Source organism: Squalius cephalus (assembly GCF_949319135.1).
Source record: "Squalius cephalus genome assembly, chromosome: 11".
Classification (NCBI taxonomy): Eukaryota; Metazoa; Chordata; class Actinopteri; order Cypriniformes; family Leuciscidae; genus Squalius; species Squalius cephalus.
This window is the reverse complement of record NC_137132.1, coordinates 19452336-19471615: the sequence shown is the minus strand read 5'-3', so window position 1 is coordinate 19471615 and position 19280 is coordinate 19452336. Positions and strand designations below refer to the sequence as shown.

Sequence of the window (19280 nt, the reverse complement as noted above, 5' to 3'; positions counted from 1 at the left end):
TCTTGATGTGGTGGTTAAAATGATTTTGGATTTCTTGCCTAAAAAAAACAAAATCTGAATTTGTTTCTATGTTCCATTTTAGGTGCTGTTAACTGCGTAGTAACCAAAAGCTGTAAAATAGTATAAAAGGATTAGAAACATTTGGTTAAAAAGAGTTTTAAAAAAAAAAAAGTCTAGCCAAATCTAAAATTTGTAACTATTTTATCACACTCACTCAAAACATTTTTTTTTTTTTTTTTTTTTTTTTTTAGATTTACACAATTTAATTAATAGTAAAATTCTATCAAATTGAAATGAATAATTCTTGCGTATTTGAATTGAATAACTGAACAATCCTCAATCAATGATACTATTATTTTTGAGTGTAGACTGCAAAATATCACATTAAAATACAAAATCTGTAAAAAAAAAAAAAAAAAAAGTTTATTAAAAATACTTTTCACTAACTGAAATAAAGCTAAAATAAAATATAAACATTAGATAAAACACTTAAAAAACGATAAGAAATGTTGCAACTAACTGAATTAAATAAGTTGATTTACTAAAATAAAAAACATATCAAAATTAATTGAATAAATGATAAAAAAAAGCTCATTCAAATTATAAATAATTACTATAATAGTGTATAAATAATACTGAGTTGACACTGGTTTATCTGAAATATATAAGAAAATATGAGATAATAAATATAAATATTATTATATTAGTTAACATTATAAAAGAAGAAAACACTGCAGCACTGATGAGACCAGAAAATGATGTATTAGAAGATAAATATAAAGATGTGTTTTGTTCTTGTACTTCCTGAGCAGTGAATCACTAGGTAAAAACAGGCTCCTCCTGAAAAGCATCGACTCCCAGGGGTCAGTGTTTCCATGGAAACTCAACTCCAGCATTCAAGAGGGACTGAAAGGGAGTCGGAATGATGCATAGCAACCAACCAACCACCCTTCCACCCCCCACCTCACATGCTCGCAACCATTCACTTAAAAACACCAGCTACTTGCGCCACAAAAGTGCGTATGCTCATACCAACAATTCTGCAAGAAAACATCACACACTTTTTGATTTTCACTTGTGTAACTTGACATATTCACTTATTAATTGAACTGACAAATTAGCGATTGATCTCTTTGATCATTGCCGGATACATCTACGCACTGTAGCATTGTGAGAAAACAAAATATGCGGTGTGGTGTTCGCTTTGACAGTTAATTACTCTGTATAATGAAAAGCTCCAGCCCTCCGAGAGCGCTTTGACAATGCTGGATTCAGAATACTTGCACTGTCAAAATGACAGATAGAGAGATGGAAATTGTAAAAAGGGGAGAAGAGAGGAGCGGGTAGATGTGGGTGAAGAAGGATGTGTGTTTGTGGGGGCGTGTTTCTGTATGTGTGTGTGTGTGTGTTTACGAACAAAGCCAAGGAGAGACTAGAGGAAAGGAGAGAGAGGTTGGGGAGGGGTGGTGATCGGCTCAGCCTTTACGTTTGTTTCTTTTGTGAGTCGCTTCGTTCTTTTCACTCTTTGCCTCAAGGTCTGCTGAAGCTCGCTGCCCACAGACATGTCTTTACAGAGGCTGTTTAGCCTTGCCACTGTAGCTCCAATTCTCATTCAGCTCAACTGAATTAGCATAGAAATGAAAAACTGCCGACAGGTAATTTCATGGACTCCTACATTCACCTTTTATCTTGCTAGAATACACAGAACCTTGTTTAGAGAACATTTTGAGCAAAATAATCATATTCACAATTATCGTTTAATGCATTGGAAAGCAGATTGTTGTTGGCACTAGAGATGTACTGTGATTGATCAGTTCATATACAGTGCAGTCCAAAAGTGAAAAAACACATCAGTCAGCAGCAGATCTATTAGCAGATTAAAAATTGAGACCTTTTGTATAAAGGAGTTCACATAATGTCACAAATAGTTTAGTGACCCCGAAAACTGAAATATTATTTTTTTTTGCTTTTACATCATGTTTCTTTTGTCACTTTGTCAAAATCCTAAAACTTTTTGCCAGGCTTAAATTAGATTTTGTATTAATGTGGTCTTAAAAAAAAAACACTAGTAAAAATCATTAATATATTAATAATTACACTTCCAAACTCCAGATCTTGATCCCAAATGTTCATATATTAAACGTTTTTATTAAATACGTATACTGTATGTATACTATTAATTAATAAATATTGAACATAATAAATAATGAAATTAATAAATATAAAAAAATTCCAAATAAAAAGACTGATAATAATGCCTATACATACACACACTTCGCTTAAAAGTTTGGGCTCGGTATGATTTTGTAAAATGTTTTTGAAAGTCTCTTTGCTCACTAAAAACACTTAAATATTTGTTAATACACTTTAAAATGGAATTGTAAATCTAAATCTTTTGTAACATTATAAATGTCTTTTACTGTCACTGTCCTTGCTGAATAAAAGTGTTGATTTTTTTAAATAAATAAAAAGTCGGTAACACTTTATTTTTACAGTGTCATTGTTACATGTTACACATAGTTACTATAGTAATAACTATAAATTATGCATAATTACATGTAACCCTAAACCAAACCAAACCCTAATCCTAACCCTATAGTAAGTACATGTAGTTACTTAATATTACTCATTACTTAAATGTATAGTTTCAGTGTATTAAAGACACCTTAAAATAAAGTGTAACCAGAAAATGCTTAAATGAAAAGAAAATGTATCTGAAAATAAATGTTTAATTACTTTATCTGATCAATATATCCATATGCCACAGATGACTATTAGCATAATTAAGTGGCATTTGTTGCTACTTTTAGCAGATCCAGCTCCTTCCTCTTCCTTCTCCGCCTCTTTCTTTATGATGCCATCATTTGCTATGATGGCATTTGGCAGGAGAAGTGCTGATAGAATCGAGCCTGTTGGGTAGGAACCGAGCAGCGTCGACACATATTCAAGTTAATTTGACTGAATGCATCCAAGTGCTGAGCTAGAGGAGGTGGATGCCCGCTTCGTCTATCTATAAAAGAGTGAACGGAAGAGGAGGCTGAGACAGAGAAATAAAGAGTGCAAGACAGAGAGAGAGAGAGAGAGAGAGAGAGAGAGAGAGAGAGAGAGAGAGAGAGAGAGAGAGAGAGAGAGAGAGAGAGAGAGAGAGAGACGCCTGCTGCTGCTGCGCCACCAGTCATCTGGGACTAGAAGCCTTTGATGAATTGTCGGGAGGATGCTGCAGGGGGTTGTGGGTAATGGGCAATGAAAGATTGGTCAGCCATGAAGGACATGTATGCACTCCTTATGCAGACTGTGTTACTTTGTTCTATTCCTGCAAAAAAATAAAATAATAATAAAATAAAATAATGAGAGCAACATCTGAGACTAGCACAAATTAATCAAAGGATACAGTCTCGTTCTGTGTGTGTTTTTGCTGAACGGGCAGATGAGGCCCCGGGAGTCTTCGTATCCGGCTGCGCATTATAAAAAACCTTCTGCCACTGAAAAAAAGCAGTTCAAACTTCCTCTAAACTCTTTCAACTAGGGCTGCATGATATTGGAAAAAACTTTGCGATATTTACTTTTTCTGCTATATGTATATTGCAATATGAATAAATGCAAATTTAATCCTGAAGACTTTTTTTAGTGCAAACCATACTTTTATGGCTGAACGATTTGGGATAAAAATAAATTAAATAATTTGGGTGTTCACACTTGGACTTACTATTTATAAAAACTAACACAAGCCTTCAGTAAACATAAAGTGAACAGTTTAAAAAAATATATCTCTTCACTTGAGTTTGCATATGGCACATTTCCACTTTTTTTGACCAATTCAGTATAAAATAGTTATTTTTTATTATTAAATAATATATTAAACTAAATAAGAAAGATATTGTAATATTGTAACTGTTGTACTGTTAAATGAAAAATTAAGTATTTTTATTATAATTCTTATTAAATAACATTAAACAAAATATAATTGTAATATTGTACCATAAACTAAGAAAATCTAATATTTCATAAAAATAGTTTTATTTCACGGTACAACTGTAAAATTACAATACTAATATTTACGTCTGAATTTCTTAATTTTCAAATGTAAAACCATCAAGCTTTTATTTTGAATGGGTTTCTGGCAAATGGATGTATGCGCTGCTGGTTTCAGAGTGAAACTCGGCACTTTGCACGCGGGCAGCTCGTGGACCTGTGAAGCACTGCATCATGGGATGTGGATGAGCAGTGCCACTCTGGAGCCGGTAGCGCATATATTTAATTAAATTGCAGTCTGCACGATCTGACAATCACACTAAGCCATATCGCGATAGCGATTTTATTGCGGTATATCGTGGAGTCCTACTTTCTACTGATGTGCCATCAAAATGTAGCCAGTCCTGAAGGTGACAAGGGGTCTCAAACAATGACCCCTGGCGCATCCCACCCGACTCGGGCACACAGCAACTGTTTCCCCCCTCCCAACCTCTGTCCCCGAAACAGTGCCTGACTCTAGAGCCGTAGCTGTTTGCACTTTGAAGTCTTAAGCGCTTGCCTTTGGGTTAATCGCCTGTCTCCTGATCCCGGGCTTAGCCGCCCATCTCTGTACAGCATCTGCCTGTGTGCTCTGGCTGCTGGCATTGACAAAGAAAAGAAAAAAAGACTCCATACGAGTTAAAAATAACACTCTGTCCTCCTCCTCCTTCTCACCTTGGTCACTGTCGTGAGAGGTTGTTGTTTGCTAGCGAGGGTCCTGTATGAGTGGTCACACTCTCAATTTTCACTCCCTATAATTCTTTCTGTCAGGCTCAGGCGCAGCAAGTCGTTTTATATTTTGAGCACAAGAGCAAAATGCAACGGGCAACGGATTACGCCATTTGAGCTTCTCAATGAATTTGTAGTGCCAAGGAACTCATTTAACCTGGTATTCAATTTCTTGTTTTTCTACTTTTAGACATGATGATGCTTAAAATAAGGATCTTTTTTTTGAGACATATCAAAGCAATTAACATGTATTTATGATTGCAAGATACCAGTTTACTTCATATATCAACAAATCATTTTAACTCTCAGCTCTTTAGACAGCATTATATAACCCCAAATCACACGAGTGATGCTCCCAAAAATTACAGTCTATCCCGTAATGGCCAAGCTCATAGTAAACTAAAATAAGGTCCTTGGCCTCCCCAAAATCCAGTGTGCTGCTCTCTTCAACAATAAATATTAATATTAACAGTCCCAGAATGTGACAAACGTTCTGAAATCTTATTTAAGGGATAATTTACCCAAAAATGAGAATACTGCCATCATGTACTTTTTTTCAAACCAGTATGACTTTCTTTCTTCTCTGTAACTATACAATAAAGTCACAGAGGTCCTAAACAACATTGGATCCCATTAACTTAACATTTTATAAAACAAAAAAACACTTGAAACATTCTTAAGAATAAGTCTTACAGGAATTGTGAGTAGAGGTCGACCGATTGATTGGGTTCGCCGATTGATTGGCACAGATAACCGATTGCTGGAACCATCGGTTATCGGCAAAAATCCATACCGCTAGTTTTTCCGGGTTGCGTCCGTTTCTGGAGCGGCTGAGAAGGGTCTGCTGTCATTATACAGTACGAGGGCGGCCTCTAGAGGCGATATAAATATATCACTAACACCTCTTGGTGTTTGTTTTGACACATGAGGCTCCATGCTGCACAAAGATGGACACTTCCAATGTGGATTTAAAACGGACAGTGGAACAGTATATACAGTACACTACAGTACATGTTTTCATATCATTATAAAGCAATTAATTTGTTGATTAGATGCTGCCTTAGTGGAGAACAGCAGTATGTTTGCCGTTGAGGCGGAGAGGACGCTAACATTAGCAGTACCTCAAGCGGTTATTGTTACCAACTATTTGCATTAGTTTATATCCAGCTGATTGCTTTTATGCATTCGTTAAGCAGCGAAGTTGCATATTTAAAGCTAGTGTCATGAGAACGCAAACTGTATCGTCATGCAGCCAACAGAAACAAATCAGGAATGCATTGATTTCAGTTCTTTTTTTATCATCACTGTAATACATATTTTGTTATTTTGATTAGATAATCATCAAGTGTTCTAAAATAGAGGTAAATGAAGTGTGAAAGTATACATATAATATACATATGTATCTAATTTCAATGCTTTGGTTTTTGTGTAGATATAAAGATGGCCATCTTTATGCATGACTGGATTTATATGAAATAATAACACTTTACAAAAAGAGTCCATTTGTAACATTAACTGAGGTTAATAAAAAGTATTGTTCATTGTTAATTTCAACCTTTATTAATACATTAAAGTTGCATCTCTTAACATTAGTTGATGCACTATGAACTAATATGAATGATCAAGGATACATTTTTTAAAAAGTACATTACATTTTCATGGTTCATGGTAAAAATTTTGTAATAAAGTTCAGCACTATGTTATGTGTTATGTTTGGTTTCATTCAGAATCCATTTTAAAAACTATTGGTTGATTAATCGATTATAGGCCAGTGCAGTCCAACTTTAAAATCCACTATCGGAATGAGTGTGAGTAAATTATGACAGAATTTGGTAAACTATGCCTTGAAGCTCATATATCACTTATTTGCATGTTTAAATATGTTTAGATTTCTACATAAAATAAACTTGCATCAGAAAAAATCCATCTGAACATTATGATCTAGTCTTGACACAGAAACATCACAGATCTCTTCAGAACTCAAACGCAGAGCAACACCAAATTAAGTATGCGCCTTACAAATGCATATTTAATGAAGATCTAATTTATTATTGATTTTTATGCCATTTCGGACAGCTCAAGTCCTGCATCCATCAAAGAATGTTACAACTCATATCTCCAGGGGTCTGGCTCAGGATTAGAGATGTGCGAGCTTCGGATAGAGAACATCCTCTCACACATAGACAATATGAGATCACCACAGTCCAATATCAACGGGACGACCTGTATTTAAGGTAGGTGTGACACTTGCTGTGAGACTTGATATAGACATGTCAATTCTTCTGAAATAGCCAATATGATCCCTGATAATAATGCTCAACATTCTGACTTATTAATATCCTCTTGTATTATCCATCGGACATGTGATTTCAGAGCTTTATTTTGCATATATTGTAGATTGACGAGTATTTTTATGACTTTTTAGTGTTTCTGGTTATAAAATATTGTTTTGAAATGATTAGATCACAAACAAAGTAAGACATTTTTATAGTGAATATATATTTGGGTTGGTATTTGAGTGCAATTTGTGAGTACAATAACAATAAAATTATGTCTTGAAATTAAAATTTGTTAGACCATTTTAAAGCTGAAAAATGAGATTTCACTCACAAAAAAGGCATTTTGGCCAATTAAATATTTTATTTTATATAAATAAATAAATAAAAAACCATCATTATAAATATTTCCATGATTTTTCAAGACCTGGAAACCACACTTCCCTGATATTTTCCCTGTGAGAACTCTGTAGAAATCATAAGAAAGTGTGCATAAGTTGCACACATGCTTTCCACAAACACGCCGTGACTGTATAAACAAACAACTGACAAAACTGCCAGTCTGCAAATACTAAAGACACACAACACAGACAGCATCTGTCCTTTCTTTCACCCAAAAGAGATTTGAGCCCAGCATTAGAGGATGTACTTCCTTGTCCAACAACCAATGTTGTGTAAGACTCTCCCTCTCCATTGGCTCTTCTGGAAATTAGATCGATCCTCCGTGGAGAGACAGTGACCTTTTTCCTGGCCGGCTGATGGATTTGAAGGTTAAAAAAGGCATAAAATATTTTAGCCAGTCATCATCCCTCCAGAGACCGGAGCAGGGAGGGGAGGGAAGGTTGGGCTATCGGGCGAGAGATTTTTTTTCTTCTTCTTCAATTTTAGACGTTATAGCAATTTTCCTGATGTCGCTTTTAATTTAGGAGATGAGCAGGGAACACAGCAGTGTTTCGCTTGGCTGTCTCTCTGTGTGTGTGTGCGGGCGTAGTGCTCCAATGAGAACTTTTATTAGATTCATGATGCAGGATAATTAAATAGGCTGGCTTTGGTGGTGTCGTGAAGGGAAAGGATGGTTTGAAACAGCACAGCCACTTAAGGCAATCCCACTGATCAATATAATAGAAGTAAAGCTGTGGGTTATTATGAAAAAGGCCAGTGATGCATGGAGAAAATCATTCTTTTCTCTTTGATGTAGAAATAGAGATTACAGAGAAATTGTTTCATTTTTCAAAGTCATAAGCGAAGCAGGAGGAACCTTTGATGGTGTTCCTGTGCCAAATCAAAATGTGAATAAACTTCAAAATTAATTTCATAGCTTTAATGAAAGTCCAGAATATGCGTTTCTTTTCTCTTTATTGCTTAGTGAATTATTGTTATTGCAATATGCACTACTATAGATTTTCAGTTGAATAAATTACATTGGGATTGATTTGTTTGGGTATGCAGTGAGTGCATTATTTTGCTCACATATACAGCATCTGCCAGCTCTTCAGTGACGAAAATGGCCAACTGCATTGATTCACTGTGTCTACCTATAGACAACATTAGGAACTCTTGCATTCCTGTGCATTAATGGTCCATTTCCTTTGTAGATAGGAAAAACAGGATGTGAGAAGCAGGCCGAGGAAAGGATCAGAGGAAACCTGTGCTGACAAGAGGAAGCCACTGAAGGCTGGCACTTCAACATTTGAGTTTAGTCAAACTCTGGTGGAAACAATGAGGCGTCCATAACAATGAGCCATCTAGATGACCAGATTGATTTCCTGTGCTGATGGGTGGGTGGATTAAGTTAGGTGTCAGCCGCGCTCCTGCCCTGACCATTTGGTTGCAGGATCAGCGGTTGATGTTCCTGACCCGAAATTAGCAGCTGTCACTTAATATGACTTTAATTCTTGCCCTCTATCTCTCAATCAGTGTGCACTGCAATGAGATACATGCCATGACAGCTGCACGTGTGGTGACAATTGGAAAAGAACGCAAAGGCAATGCAAGATCATATGACATCGATCACAACTCACTGTGGCCAAAACCGGACTGGCATTGGCAAAATTCTGACCAGCGAAAAGTAAGATAGATCATCTAGTACCAAACGAAATAAAATATAAACAAAATATTGACATAAAAATGTACAAAACTGAATGACTTAATATTATGTGTGTGTATATATATATATATATATATATATATATATATATATATATATATATGGAATCTTTTAATTTACCATATATATATATATATATATATATATAATTTCATTAAAATATATTTCATTATATGACTAAAAATATATATATTTAAACGAAATGTTGAGGTACCAATGCCTATCCATCAGTCTATCCATAAGGTCTGATCAACAGTTTGATCAATTTTTCAAGGACAGTTAGTTATCACTCAACTGGACATCCTCATATTGAACATTTTTAATATATCACCACAATCTAAACTCTCTGCATCCCTGTATGTATATATATCATAATCATACAAATATAGTTTGTCATATTGCAGAGTGCAGCAGAATGCAGTGATGCTGTCCCAGCAGAGACAATAGTGTGCACTAAAATGAGTTGTGTTGCTCCGCTGATAAGCTCTATAATTACATGCATAAATAATTAGGTCGGCAACTCTGCAGGGGTAAGCGTCTTGGACTTATGTTCTAGGAATTCAGGTTATGGCCCTGACTTCACAGAAACTGCTCAATAAGCACAAAGAAGAAGCTTCCTTAATGGACAGGGCTTAACTAAAAATTAAGAGCAGAAAACGGTAGCATGTCGTAAATTATTCATGAATACAGCCAACTCTGTCTCTTTGTCCTAAGGGTGATTTAATTAAGCAAATTATAAATAAAGGAGAAGAATCATTGATGTGGATGACAACAATGCAGGAGCCCAGCAGATCAATGGACCATAATAATGAAGTGACCGGTGGCGATAATCTCCTAAACAGATAGCCGGTACTCAATCAATGACTTGTCTAATTGGAACACACTCCGAATCTTCGAGAGTTTGTTTGCTTGTATAATACAAAGGCCAAACCAAGTGGGGCCTGTTTGACTAAGTTAACACAGTTTATTAGAAAGGATGATATAATCAAAATGTCCTTCCTCACACTTCATTTCATTCTGTGGCTATATTCATTGGTCTGTTTGCTTGTGCTTTTTATTACAACTTATCAAATGGGAATCAGAAGTGCGGGAAAAAAATCTGATTTAAATATAGAATGAATAAAAAGGAAGTTCACAATCTTGTGCATGTGCTCTGAAATTCTGCAAGGATAGAGAGGAAACTGGAAATGAAAAGAAACAGGAAATGGGCGAGTTAAAGGAAGTGAAGCCTCACCTGTTTGACACGGTCAGGGTTGACTGTGGTCTGTGGCTGAAGTATACTAACTGGCTCTGTTTTCTGAGCGCTCTGCGGCATCTCCCGCACCTTCTCCGCGATGAAGTCATGGACGCTATTCAGCGCCTCTACAGTGCCCTGGATCAAGCAGACACGCTCTGTTGTTCCTGAAGGACACACACAAAGAGAACTCCAGTTTAACCTCAGTGCGATTTACAGATGTTGTTCCAAAGAGTGCTGTAAAATGATTAAGAAAATCGCAGGGCTGTGATGAGGTGAGGGCCAAAGGAGCATGTTTTTCCTCATTATAAAATGTTTTACATGTGAATAAATGAATAATTGTTTTTAAAATAAACATTCATTCAGGTTACCTCATGGGGGCAGTCATATTTAGATCACATGACCAGCCAAAAAATACTTTTTAAATACGCTTTCTCTTCCAGATTAAATTAGTAATGTCAGTATAGGTTAGTGCGTAACAAGTCGTCCAAGACGATTACCATGTCATCAAATAAAATATAATATAATAAACCACCCCAATAGAATTATTGCACACTGAAATATGCACATGTAAACATAACATTTTATATTAGTGCTGTCAAATCGATTAATCGCAATTAATCTAACATAAACGTTCTTTGTTTATATATGTGTGTGTGCGTGTGCATAAATATACATATACACACACACATATATATACATATATATATATATATATATATATATTAAATGGGTGTACACACACACACATACATACATACATACATACACATATATATATATATATTATGCATACATAAATGGGTGTGTACACACACACACACATACATACTACATATTATTATATTTATATATATGATATTTATACACACATATTACATAAACAGAAACTTTGATTTTAGATGTGATTAATCGATTTGACAGCACTAATATAAATATAATACATAAATATGTAAACAATTATTCTAAATTAAAATTAATTAAAACTGACATTGGCCAAATATTTTGAAATTCTGACTAGTAAGTGTTAGATGACCAATGAATAATACACTACTGTTCAAAGGTCTGGGGTCAGTATGATATCTTATTCAGCAAGGCCAAGGATGCAAGGCTTCTACAAACATATTACACAGCACAACTGTATTTAACATCGATAATAATAAGAAACGTTCATTGAGCACCAAATCAGCAAATTTGAATGATTTCTGAAGTATAATGTGCACTGAAGACATAAAAAAATTGGACTTTAAAATTTCATTCGTTACCTTTTTTAAGCTCCCTAGTAATCTTTCTAAGCATATTATGTCCCATGTCCCATATTATGTCCCATTTCTAAAGTAACCCATAGTGGTTTAAGACGTCAGTACAGCATGTTTTTGCGATTGATGGTGTTTTGGTGTGATGCTTTTTTCCTTACATGGAAGCAGCATAAAATATCATCAGCTGACAAAATCAGAAATGGCTGATAATAGAAGACTTACTTTCTGTTTTTACTCAACTAAATGATATAATATTATAGTGCACTGTTTGTATGACAGGCACATACAGAGTTTCAGAGTAGTATGTGTTATCAGAGAGTGAATCCGTCAGTCATTGGGTTATCAATCACATTACACGAGAGACTACAGACATTGTGTTAGGAGGCAAACAAGCAGCATTAAAGCATCTGCCCATGTAAATACCATGGATCTATGTACATGCAGACTGAAGTTATGGGAGCAGCTGCAATAACAGTCGCCTGGCAAAGCTACTATTTTTGGCAGCCTATTCACAGAAAGCCTTCCATTAGACGCCCCAAAGTCTCCACTTTCAATTAATTCTGATACAATATCGGCAATTCGACTCCAGTTCCACCATCTCTCCTACAATACATGAGGAGGTTCAGTGCATGCACACACATACAAATCACCATTGATTAACTGTGTTTTGGTGCAGACTCTAAAGGAATTAGCCGACTGCGGTTCTCTGATTGGTTACTAATCTTCTACACTATAACAATTTGCCTGAAAGGATATTTATATTCTGGGATATTTATCCTACAAAACCCACACAAAATCACATTGCACCATAAGTGAGACAGTCAAACGTTGCCATTCAGATTCAGAAATAAAGACAAAAGCCTAAAGTAGAAGGGAAGAGGGAAAAAAAACGCAACCAGACTGATCCGAAGCCAGAATCTCTTGGCTCCCGAGAGGCTGGGAAGAGAATCGGCCCTTATCGGCATGGTGCAGTAGGGTTTTCCGGTTTCCTTTAACCTTCTATTGTTTAGCATGAAAATAATTGGGTTTGGTCCCAGACTAGCTATATGAAGCCGTGTTAATACACTCAAATTGAGGAATCTCAGGATCATGGATGGGATCTTACAAAAAAGAAAAGAAAAAAAAAGCTTTGCTGAGCTCCCGACAGCTGGCGGCCCAAGAGTAATCTTTGACGGACCAATCGGGGTGGTAGATTATTAGAGCAGAGATCACCATTGTTTTGGCAGGGAGACGAGGGGGTAGGGTGTGGACAACACCAGTCAAACAACTGTCAGAGATGGAGGACTAGTTTTGAAACATGACTTATGTTTATGGTGTATATATATACACGGTATACACACAATGACCATTAGTTTAACTCAACATGTTAAATGCCAAATAGCCGCACAGGCGAGGTATAGCATACAAGCAGAAAGCTTATGTGATGTGTTGACTGTCTGGATGAAGAGTTCCTGGAGAGGTTGTGATGTGTCTGTTGTGAGATACTCAGCGGGGTATGGGAAAGGGGTGGGGTGGGGGAGTATTTAGAAAGAGGTCACTGAGGATATTCTTTCCTCTTGCAAATGGACGGGACACTTTCTGACACACGTTTAAGTTTCTGCTCATGGAGCTCATTGAAAGTGATGGGCAGTTTGCTTTACCACCCATCCAAACACATAAACACCCCCCTCAACAGCGCTCTGCCTCCTCATTAAGACACACCACATAGTAAGGCTGGGCAACAGTATATTTATACACAATATATTTTATATTATTTGGTTGACAATATAAAATTTACCAACATAAATGAGAGAGAATTGGTCAAACAAAAACTGGAATGGAGCGTACATACAACTACTACCGTTCAATTTTCTTTTCAAATAATTGTTTTTTCAGCAAGGACACATTACATTGATCAAAGTGACAATAAATAATTTCACAGTAATACAAAAGATTCTATTTCAAATAAACGGTTCTTGTTCATCAAAGAATATCGAAAAAATGATCAAAGTTTCCCAAAAAAATATTAAGTAGTAGAAACATTTTCAACAGAATAATATAATAAGATAATAATAATAAAGGTTTCTTGAGCATAATTCAGCATGTTAGAATGATTTCTGATGGACCACTGTGAGTCACTGTGCAACTTCAGAAATTAAGGGTTTGGTCTCTAAGCCCAGAGACTATCTAATAGATCTATTAATCACCATTTGATTTTAGAATATGTGTGAGCTTTGTGCTAGTAGCGTTTATGCAAACACAATAAGCTTCAATACAGACCAAGAATTAAAACTAAGAAAAGGTATTGGGCAGTGCGGAGGTGTTTTCTATAGTTGCCTAGGGAATGCCTGCTTGGCTGTTCACTCTTGTACTAAATTGTTTTTATACAGTTGTTAAGTCGATGAGTCATTCATTCCTTGTTCTTGTTGCTAGATGGAGCTCTTTGGTGATTTAGCTACTGCGAACATCATTATTATTATTGTTGCATGGGCTATCCTATCTTTCTTCACAGGAATGCCAATCTTTTTCCCAAAAGCATGTAAAACAGAGGAGGGCCCTGTTTTCTGTAGTTGCATGAGTGATGGAGTGTCTGGAAGACTGTTCTAAAGAATAACTCTATCATGACTTCAAAACAGACAATGTAAGTCTATAGGGGCCACTAAACAAAACCACATGAGCATGAACAAAACATTAACATGTAGCCTACTATATGGAATGTAATGTGAGCTCATTAAAAAAAAAGAAGAGCCAATTAAACCTGGTAAACTGTGCAGTAATATGAGGTAATGCCTAGATCCTGCTAATTATTTAGAGAGAGAACAGAAACATGGTGGCTCATAGCAAGGATGGATATTTTGGTCATTTTGTTTACTTGAGTACTAGACAGATAAATCTTATGAGTGCTCAAGGACGGTGGAAAGAGGCGTATAGATCTGCATTATTTTGTTGGTCTATGTACAGACGTTGTTTTTAAGGTGTGCCAGGTTAAAAATAGTCTAGCAGAAACGTGTCACAAGACATCACTCTGTTCCAGCTCTGTCTAGCTGTTTGAAAAGGAGAAAGCGTCCTGTGTGAACGCCCTATAATCTCTGCTGTTGCTGCCACGGATGGAGAGTCAGTGTTGGTGCAAATTGCTGTTGCATACTGTTGAAAATGACACCATAATCAATGCTAATAAGCAACTAGTTACTAGTGAGAACTGGACCGTAAGCTAAAGAAAAAATTCATGAGCAGGTAGATGTTTCCTAAACCAGATGCCGAGAGCTTGTCAATTGGAAGAATAGTGCAGGGTCATGTAGATCACAAATGCTGATCACAGACACCAGTCCCACAACACCAAAAAGCTGCTAGACGGATTGACCCATTGATTGACAAGATCCAGATTGGGCTCTGAAGCCATAGAAATGTCCACAGCAGGCTCAATAACCAATTAAACTGCTGCGTACCACATGACAAATGAGAACAGCTGCCTGGAAACACATGGAGAATCTTTCAGAATATACACCGTACGGGCTTGTCCAAGAAACGTCTCTACGCCATATCTCAATATGAGCAAATTTTGTCAAGCTTCCCGATTGCCTCACTCCATAGAGTCCAACAGCGGCCTCAGAGAATTCATGAACATACGGCCCTGCCTGTGGACGAGGTTACAGATGTTTCCTGGCTTTGGTGTTAGGAGAAAGAAAAAAAGGAGGGGAGGAGGGGGGGGGGGGGGGGGGAGAGAAAACGAGAGCGAGAGGAAGAATGAGTTTGGGAGGTGGGGGGAATAAAAAAACTAGCCATCTCCCTCGGTGACACGTATTTTCCTGTCCGCCCATCAAAGGGCGGCTGATTGCAGGATCCACGTACGAGTCCCTTAGGAGCACATGGGCCATTGTTTTAGCATGGAGCACCCACTACAAGATGAAGCGTTGACTGCAGAGATGAGCAAATTAAAACAGGGGACACCTGGGTCCTGTTGGTGTCAGTGTGCACCATTATGTTAATAACTACATGAATGTTTGGGATAGGGCCAGTCCAGGCATATGACATAAGACACATCACCACAGCAACTGGCAGACCCTGAAAATATTGTGGGGCAGCTGCTAATGACGTAATGTGTTTTTATTTTAAAACAGAAAGGAAGGGGTGTTGCATGTGCTTATGTAATCATGAACAGTAAAAAGGAAGAAGAAAGATGGGGATTGGAAATTCGGAAAGAGTTTCCATTCAAATCTCTTTATGCTGTTTGAACCGGTATTTTATAGTCTGTCAGGCTGGATGGACACTCCAAATCCAGACGTTTCTTTATGGGCCTAAACTAACCCATGTCAGCAGTCACTAGGGCAGATGGGAATCTCACTTTCCAAGTCTTCTTAAAGGGATAGTTCCCCCAACAAACCTTTGTTCCTTGTGTCTTTGTTCCAAACCTTTATGACTTTCTTTTTTTTTTCTGTGGAACACAACAAAAGTTATTTCGAAGAATTCTTCAACTGTTTTTGTCCGTATAATGAAAGTTAATGGGGTCCAAAACAACATGGTGCCCTACTGACTTTCATTGTATGAACACAACAAACAAACAAACAATCTTTTCAATATATCTTCTTTTGTGTTCCACAGAAACAAGCAAGTCATGCAGGTTCAGAACAACACAAGGCTGAGTAAACGATGACAGAATGAAAATTTCGAAGTGAACTTGGATCAGTTCGGCTTTGCCTTTCCAATGCAACAAGCCTCTTTAAACAGCAGAGGAAGGATAGAAGGGTCTCCAAAGAATAACAAAGGATCTGGAAGAAAGAGTGAATTCCTCTTCAGTGATGTCACTCTTATTGAGAAGTGCTGGGTTTGTCCACCCCTTTTCCTCAGTTTGACCTAAGCCGTCCCCAGCCCCCCACATCTATAGTGACGTCGCCATGGATACGGGGCCCATGTCGTGCAAACAGCTGAAGAGATGCCTGGACTGGGCTGAGATCCTGTCCTCATCTTTTCCCTAATGTTCTCTCTCACCCTCTCAAGACCTTCCTGCACACCCCTCCAAGACCTCACAGAAGGACAAAGAGAGAGCAAGAGACAAAACAACATGCAGTGAGTGAGAAAGAAACAGTGAGGAAGGGAACGCGATTAAAGGGAAAGCAAAAGAGATTCTTTATTCAATATGTCCAACCCATCAATAAAGAGAGGAAAGAGGGGGTAACATTACTCAGAGAGAAACTAAACTCTCTAAAAAGAAAGATGAAGAATGAAAAAGAGGTAGGAGATGGGAAGGGGGGGTCTAAACTTTCCTGCCAGGTGCCTAACACTGTTTCAAAGGCTCTGGGGAGCTTTTCCACTTTGGCTTAAAAAAGGATATTTTCCTCAACTGTTGTAATCTGTGCATTTTAGATGTGATGTGATATATTTAGGGCTGTCAATTTAAGAACTGTAATAAAAAATGTATTAGTCACGCCCCCCTGACCACTCCATAAAATTCATTATTGGAGTAATACAAGCTTGAAAATCCTCCGTATGTTCTTGAGTCATACACAGAATGCATTCTTGCATTTAAGAGTAGCTGGGAAAAATAAACAGAATGAAAAAAAAAGAGAGCAAAGATCTCTAGACATGATCTTCAAAGTGGTGCTCAAGTGCGAGATGCTGAAAAACGAAGCATATGGCAAAACGTAAATAATTAAAAACAACTAAAAAATAATTTAATATATCTCCTTAATATACAAAATGGTTTGTGATATCACTGTTTTCAAAAATGTGCAACCTACCTACATTATTGTTCAAGCATTTGGGGTCGGTAAGATTTTTTTAAATGTTATGTTATGATCACCAAGGCTGCATTTATTTGATCAAAAACTATAATATTGTGAAATATTATTAAACTTTTAAATTATAAAATGGAATTTATTCCTGTGATGCAAAGCTGAATTTTCAGCATCATTACTCCAGTCTTAAGTGTCACATGATTCTTCAGAAATCATTCTAATCTGCTGATTTGATGCTCAAGAAACATTTCTTATTATTACTATCACTGTTGAAAACTGTTATGCTGCTGAACATTTTTTATGGAAACCATGATACATTTTTATTTTCAGATTTCTTTGAAATGTAATTTTTAATTTTTTGAAATATATATATTTTTGTAACAAAGGAAAAGTACTTTCCAAAAAAAAAAAAGTAATACTATCCCCAAACTTTTTAATGACCTCAAACCTTAAATAAATTACACTACCATTCACTAATTTCGTTAATACACTATTAACATGTTATGTAATGTCTTTGAATTATCTTCATTTGTGTGCAAATACATCTTGTGATCATTCAAAATAATGATGATAAATGATTCATGTAACTAATTCCATTAAAAAATGTAACCGAGTGACTTCCCGGATATATTTCTTACATTTCACATATGAAACGAATAAAAATAAAGACTGGGTCCATGAGCTTAGACACTGACTCACTGTTGATGAGGAAATGACTCGAGAGGCAACCGAGGCCAACTCCACGGGTGTGTTATGCAGATTTCTGAAGAGGGAACTGCATTTAGAGATGGCTAATCTCAAGGGACAGAAGAAAGAAAGGGACACGACTGCCAAAATGGGTCGTTTCAAAAGACATTGCAGTCTGTAATCCTATGTGACTCGGTTCTTAAACTCAGATTTCGCAAACCTAAGCCCTGAAGATCACAACCAGCTATTTACTGTCATAAATCTGTTGCATACAAACCTATAAGTCAAATAAGAAAGTGATGTTATTTCTGGACGAATACCTCACATTCTGACTCGCAACTCGAACTCGCAAACTGAAAGTTTAACGAACTAGCCTGAGCAGCGTTTCACTTAACACTCATGACTTTGGCGAAACATCATCGATAGCTGCATGAGTTATGTCTTCTAATAAAAATATCAAAAGGTATTTTCAGCAGATCTTTTTTCGAAAGAGTTACAGCCCCTGATTTATGGTTGCTGATGCTTAAACAGACCAGTTGCCTTTGCCTTGCAGGGGAACGGAGAGAAGGTGTAAAATCCATAGATGCTTTAGTGTTTGCTCCTTGTTAGAGGCGACCCTGCTTTACAGCCAATGAATTTACTGCTGAAATGATTTCAAGTGTTACACAGACTATGGTTTCAGTCAGACCTTCCACACACTTGAGAGGGATTATGTGTATTTTTTATGTATTTCTAGTCATGTGTGTTTAACACTGGGACTGAGACTCTATTACAAATCCACTGGATCTGTGTGTGAAGATTTATCAAAACCATCTATCCTCAAGAGGATCTTGTGGATGTTAAGTTAGCACTTTGGTTCAGCTTACTTTTGTAACGAGCAACCAAACTGCTCAGCCAGATCCAACACGTCTAACGGCTTGTTATTCTGAATGCGCGCTAACCAGATCACAATGCCTGACCCGCGTGTCAACATGCACATACAGTAATACACTGTTTGCTTGTCGCACACCTACACAACAACTCTTTTCATTTTTCACCATGTATCAGTTCACTTCAAAACGTGCTTGAATTAAGCCATTAGAGCAGGAATTTTATCACGCTCAAACTCACACATGTACACTGCCTGGTAACCCATAGTGCATTTGCAATCTCTAAAGGCCGGTGTGGTAACTGGAGCTGGTGTGAATTCCAGGCTTGCACAAATGATTCAAACAGTGACTGATGGTCATCTACATTAGGGTATAGAGAAGAGAGTAACCCACTGGC

The 19280-nt window shown here is 36.9% G+C and overlaps 2 protein-coding genes and 1 long non-coding RNA gene across 4 annotated transcripts in view; 1 reads left to right on the top strand and 2 right to left on the bottom strand.

The window, feature by feature from the left end:
• The window catches only part of LOC307167108, a 30561-nt gene extending 21456 nt beyond the window's left edge, over positions 1 to 9105 (top strand). The window contains exons 2-4 of the long non-coding RNA XR_013822732.1: positions 6817 to 6974; positions 8612 to 8794; positions 8934 to 9105. This is a non-coding gene — a long non-coding RNA (uncharacterized lncRNA). The remainder of the gene's footprint in view (positions 1 to 6816; positions 6975 to 8611; positions 8795 to 8933) is intronic.
• The window catches only part of clip3 (CAP-GLY domain containing linker protein 3), a 769717-nt gene that overhangs the window by 230170 nt on the left and 520267 nt on the right, over positions 1 to 19280 (bottom strand). The window lies entirely within an intron of this gene.
• nova2 (NOVA alternative splicing regulator 2) overlaps positions 1 to 19280 on the bottom strand; it is a 52310-nt gene that overhangs the window by 9942 nt on the left and 23088 nt on the right. For both annotated transcript variants that reach the window (XM_079886026.1, XM_079886027.1), the window contains one exon: positions 10358 to 10524. In XM_079886026.1, coding sequence (XP_079742152.1) covers positions 10358 to 10524 — 167 coding nt within the window. The remainder of the gene's footprint in view (positions 1 to 10357; positions 10525 to 19280) is intronic.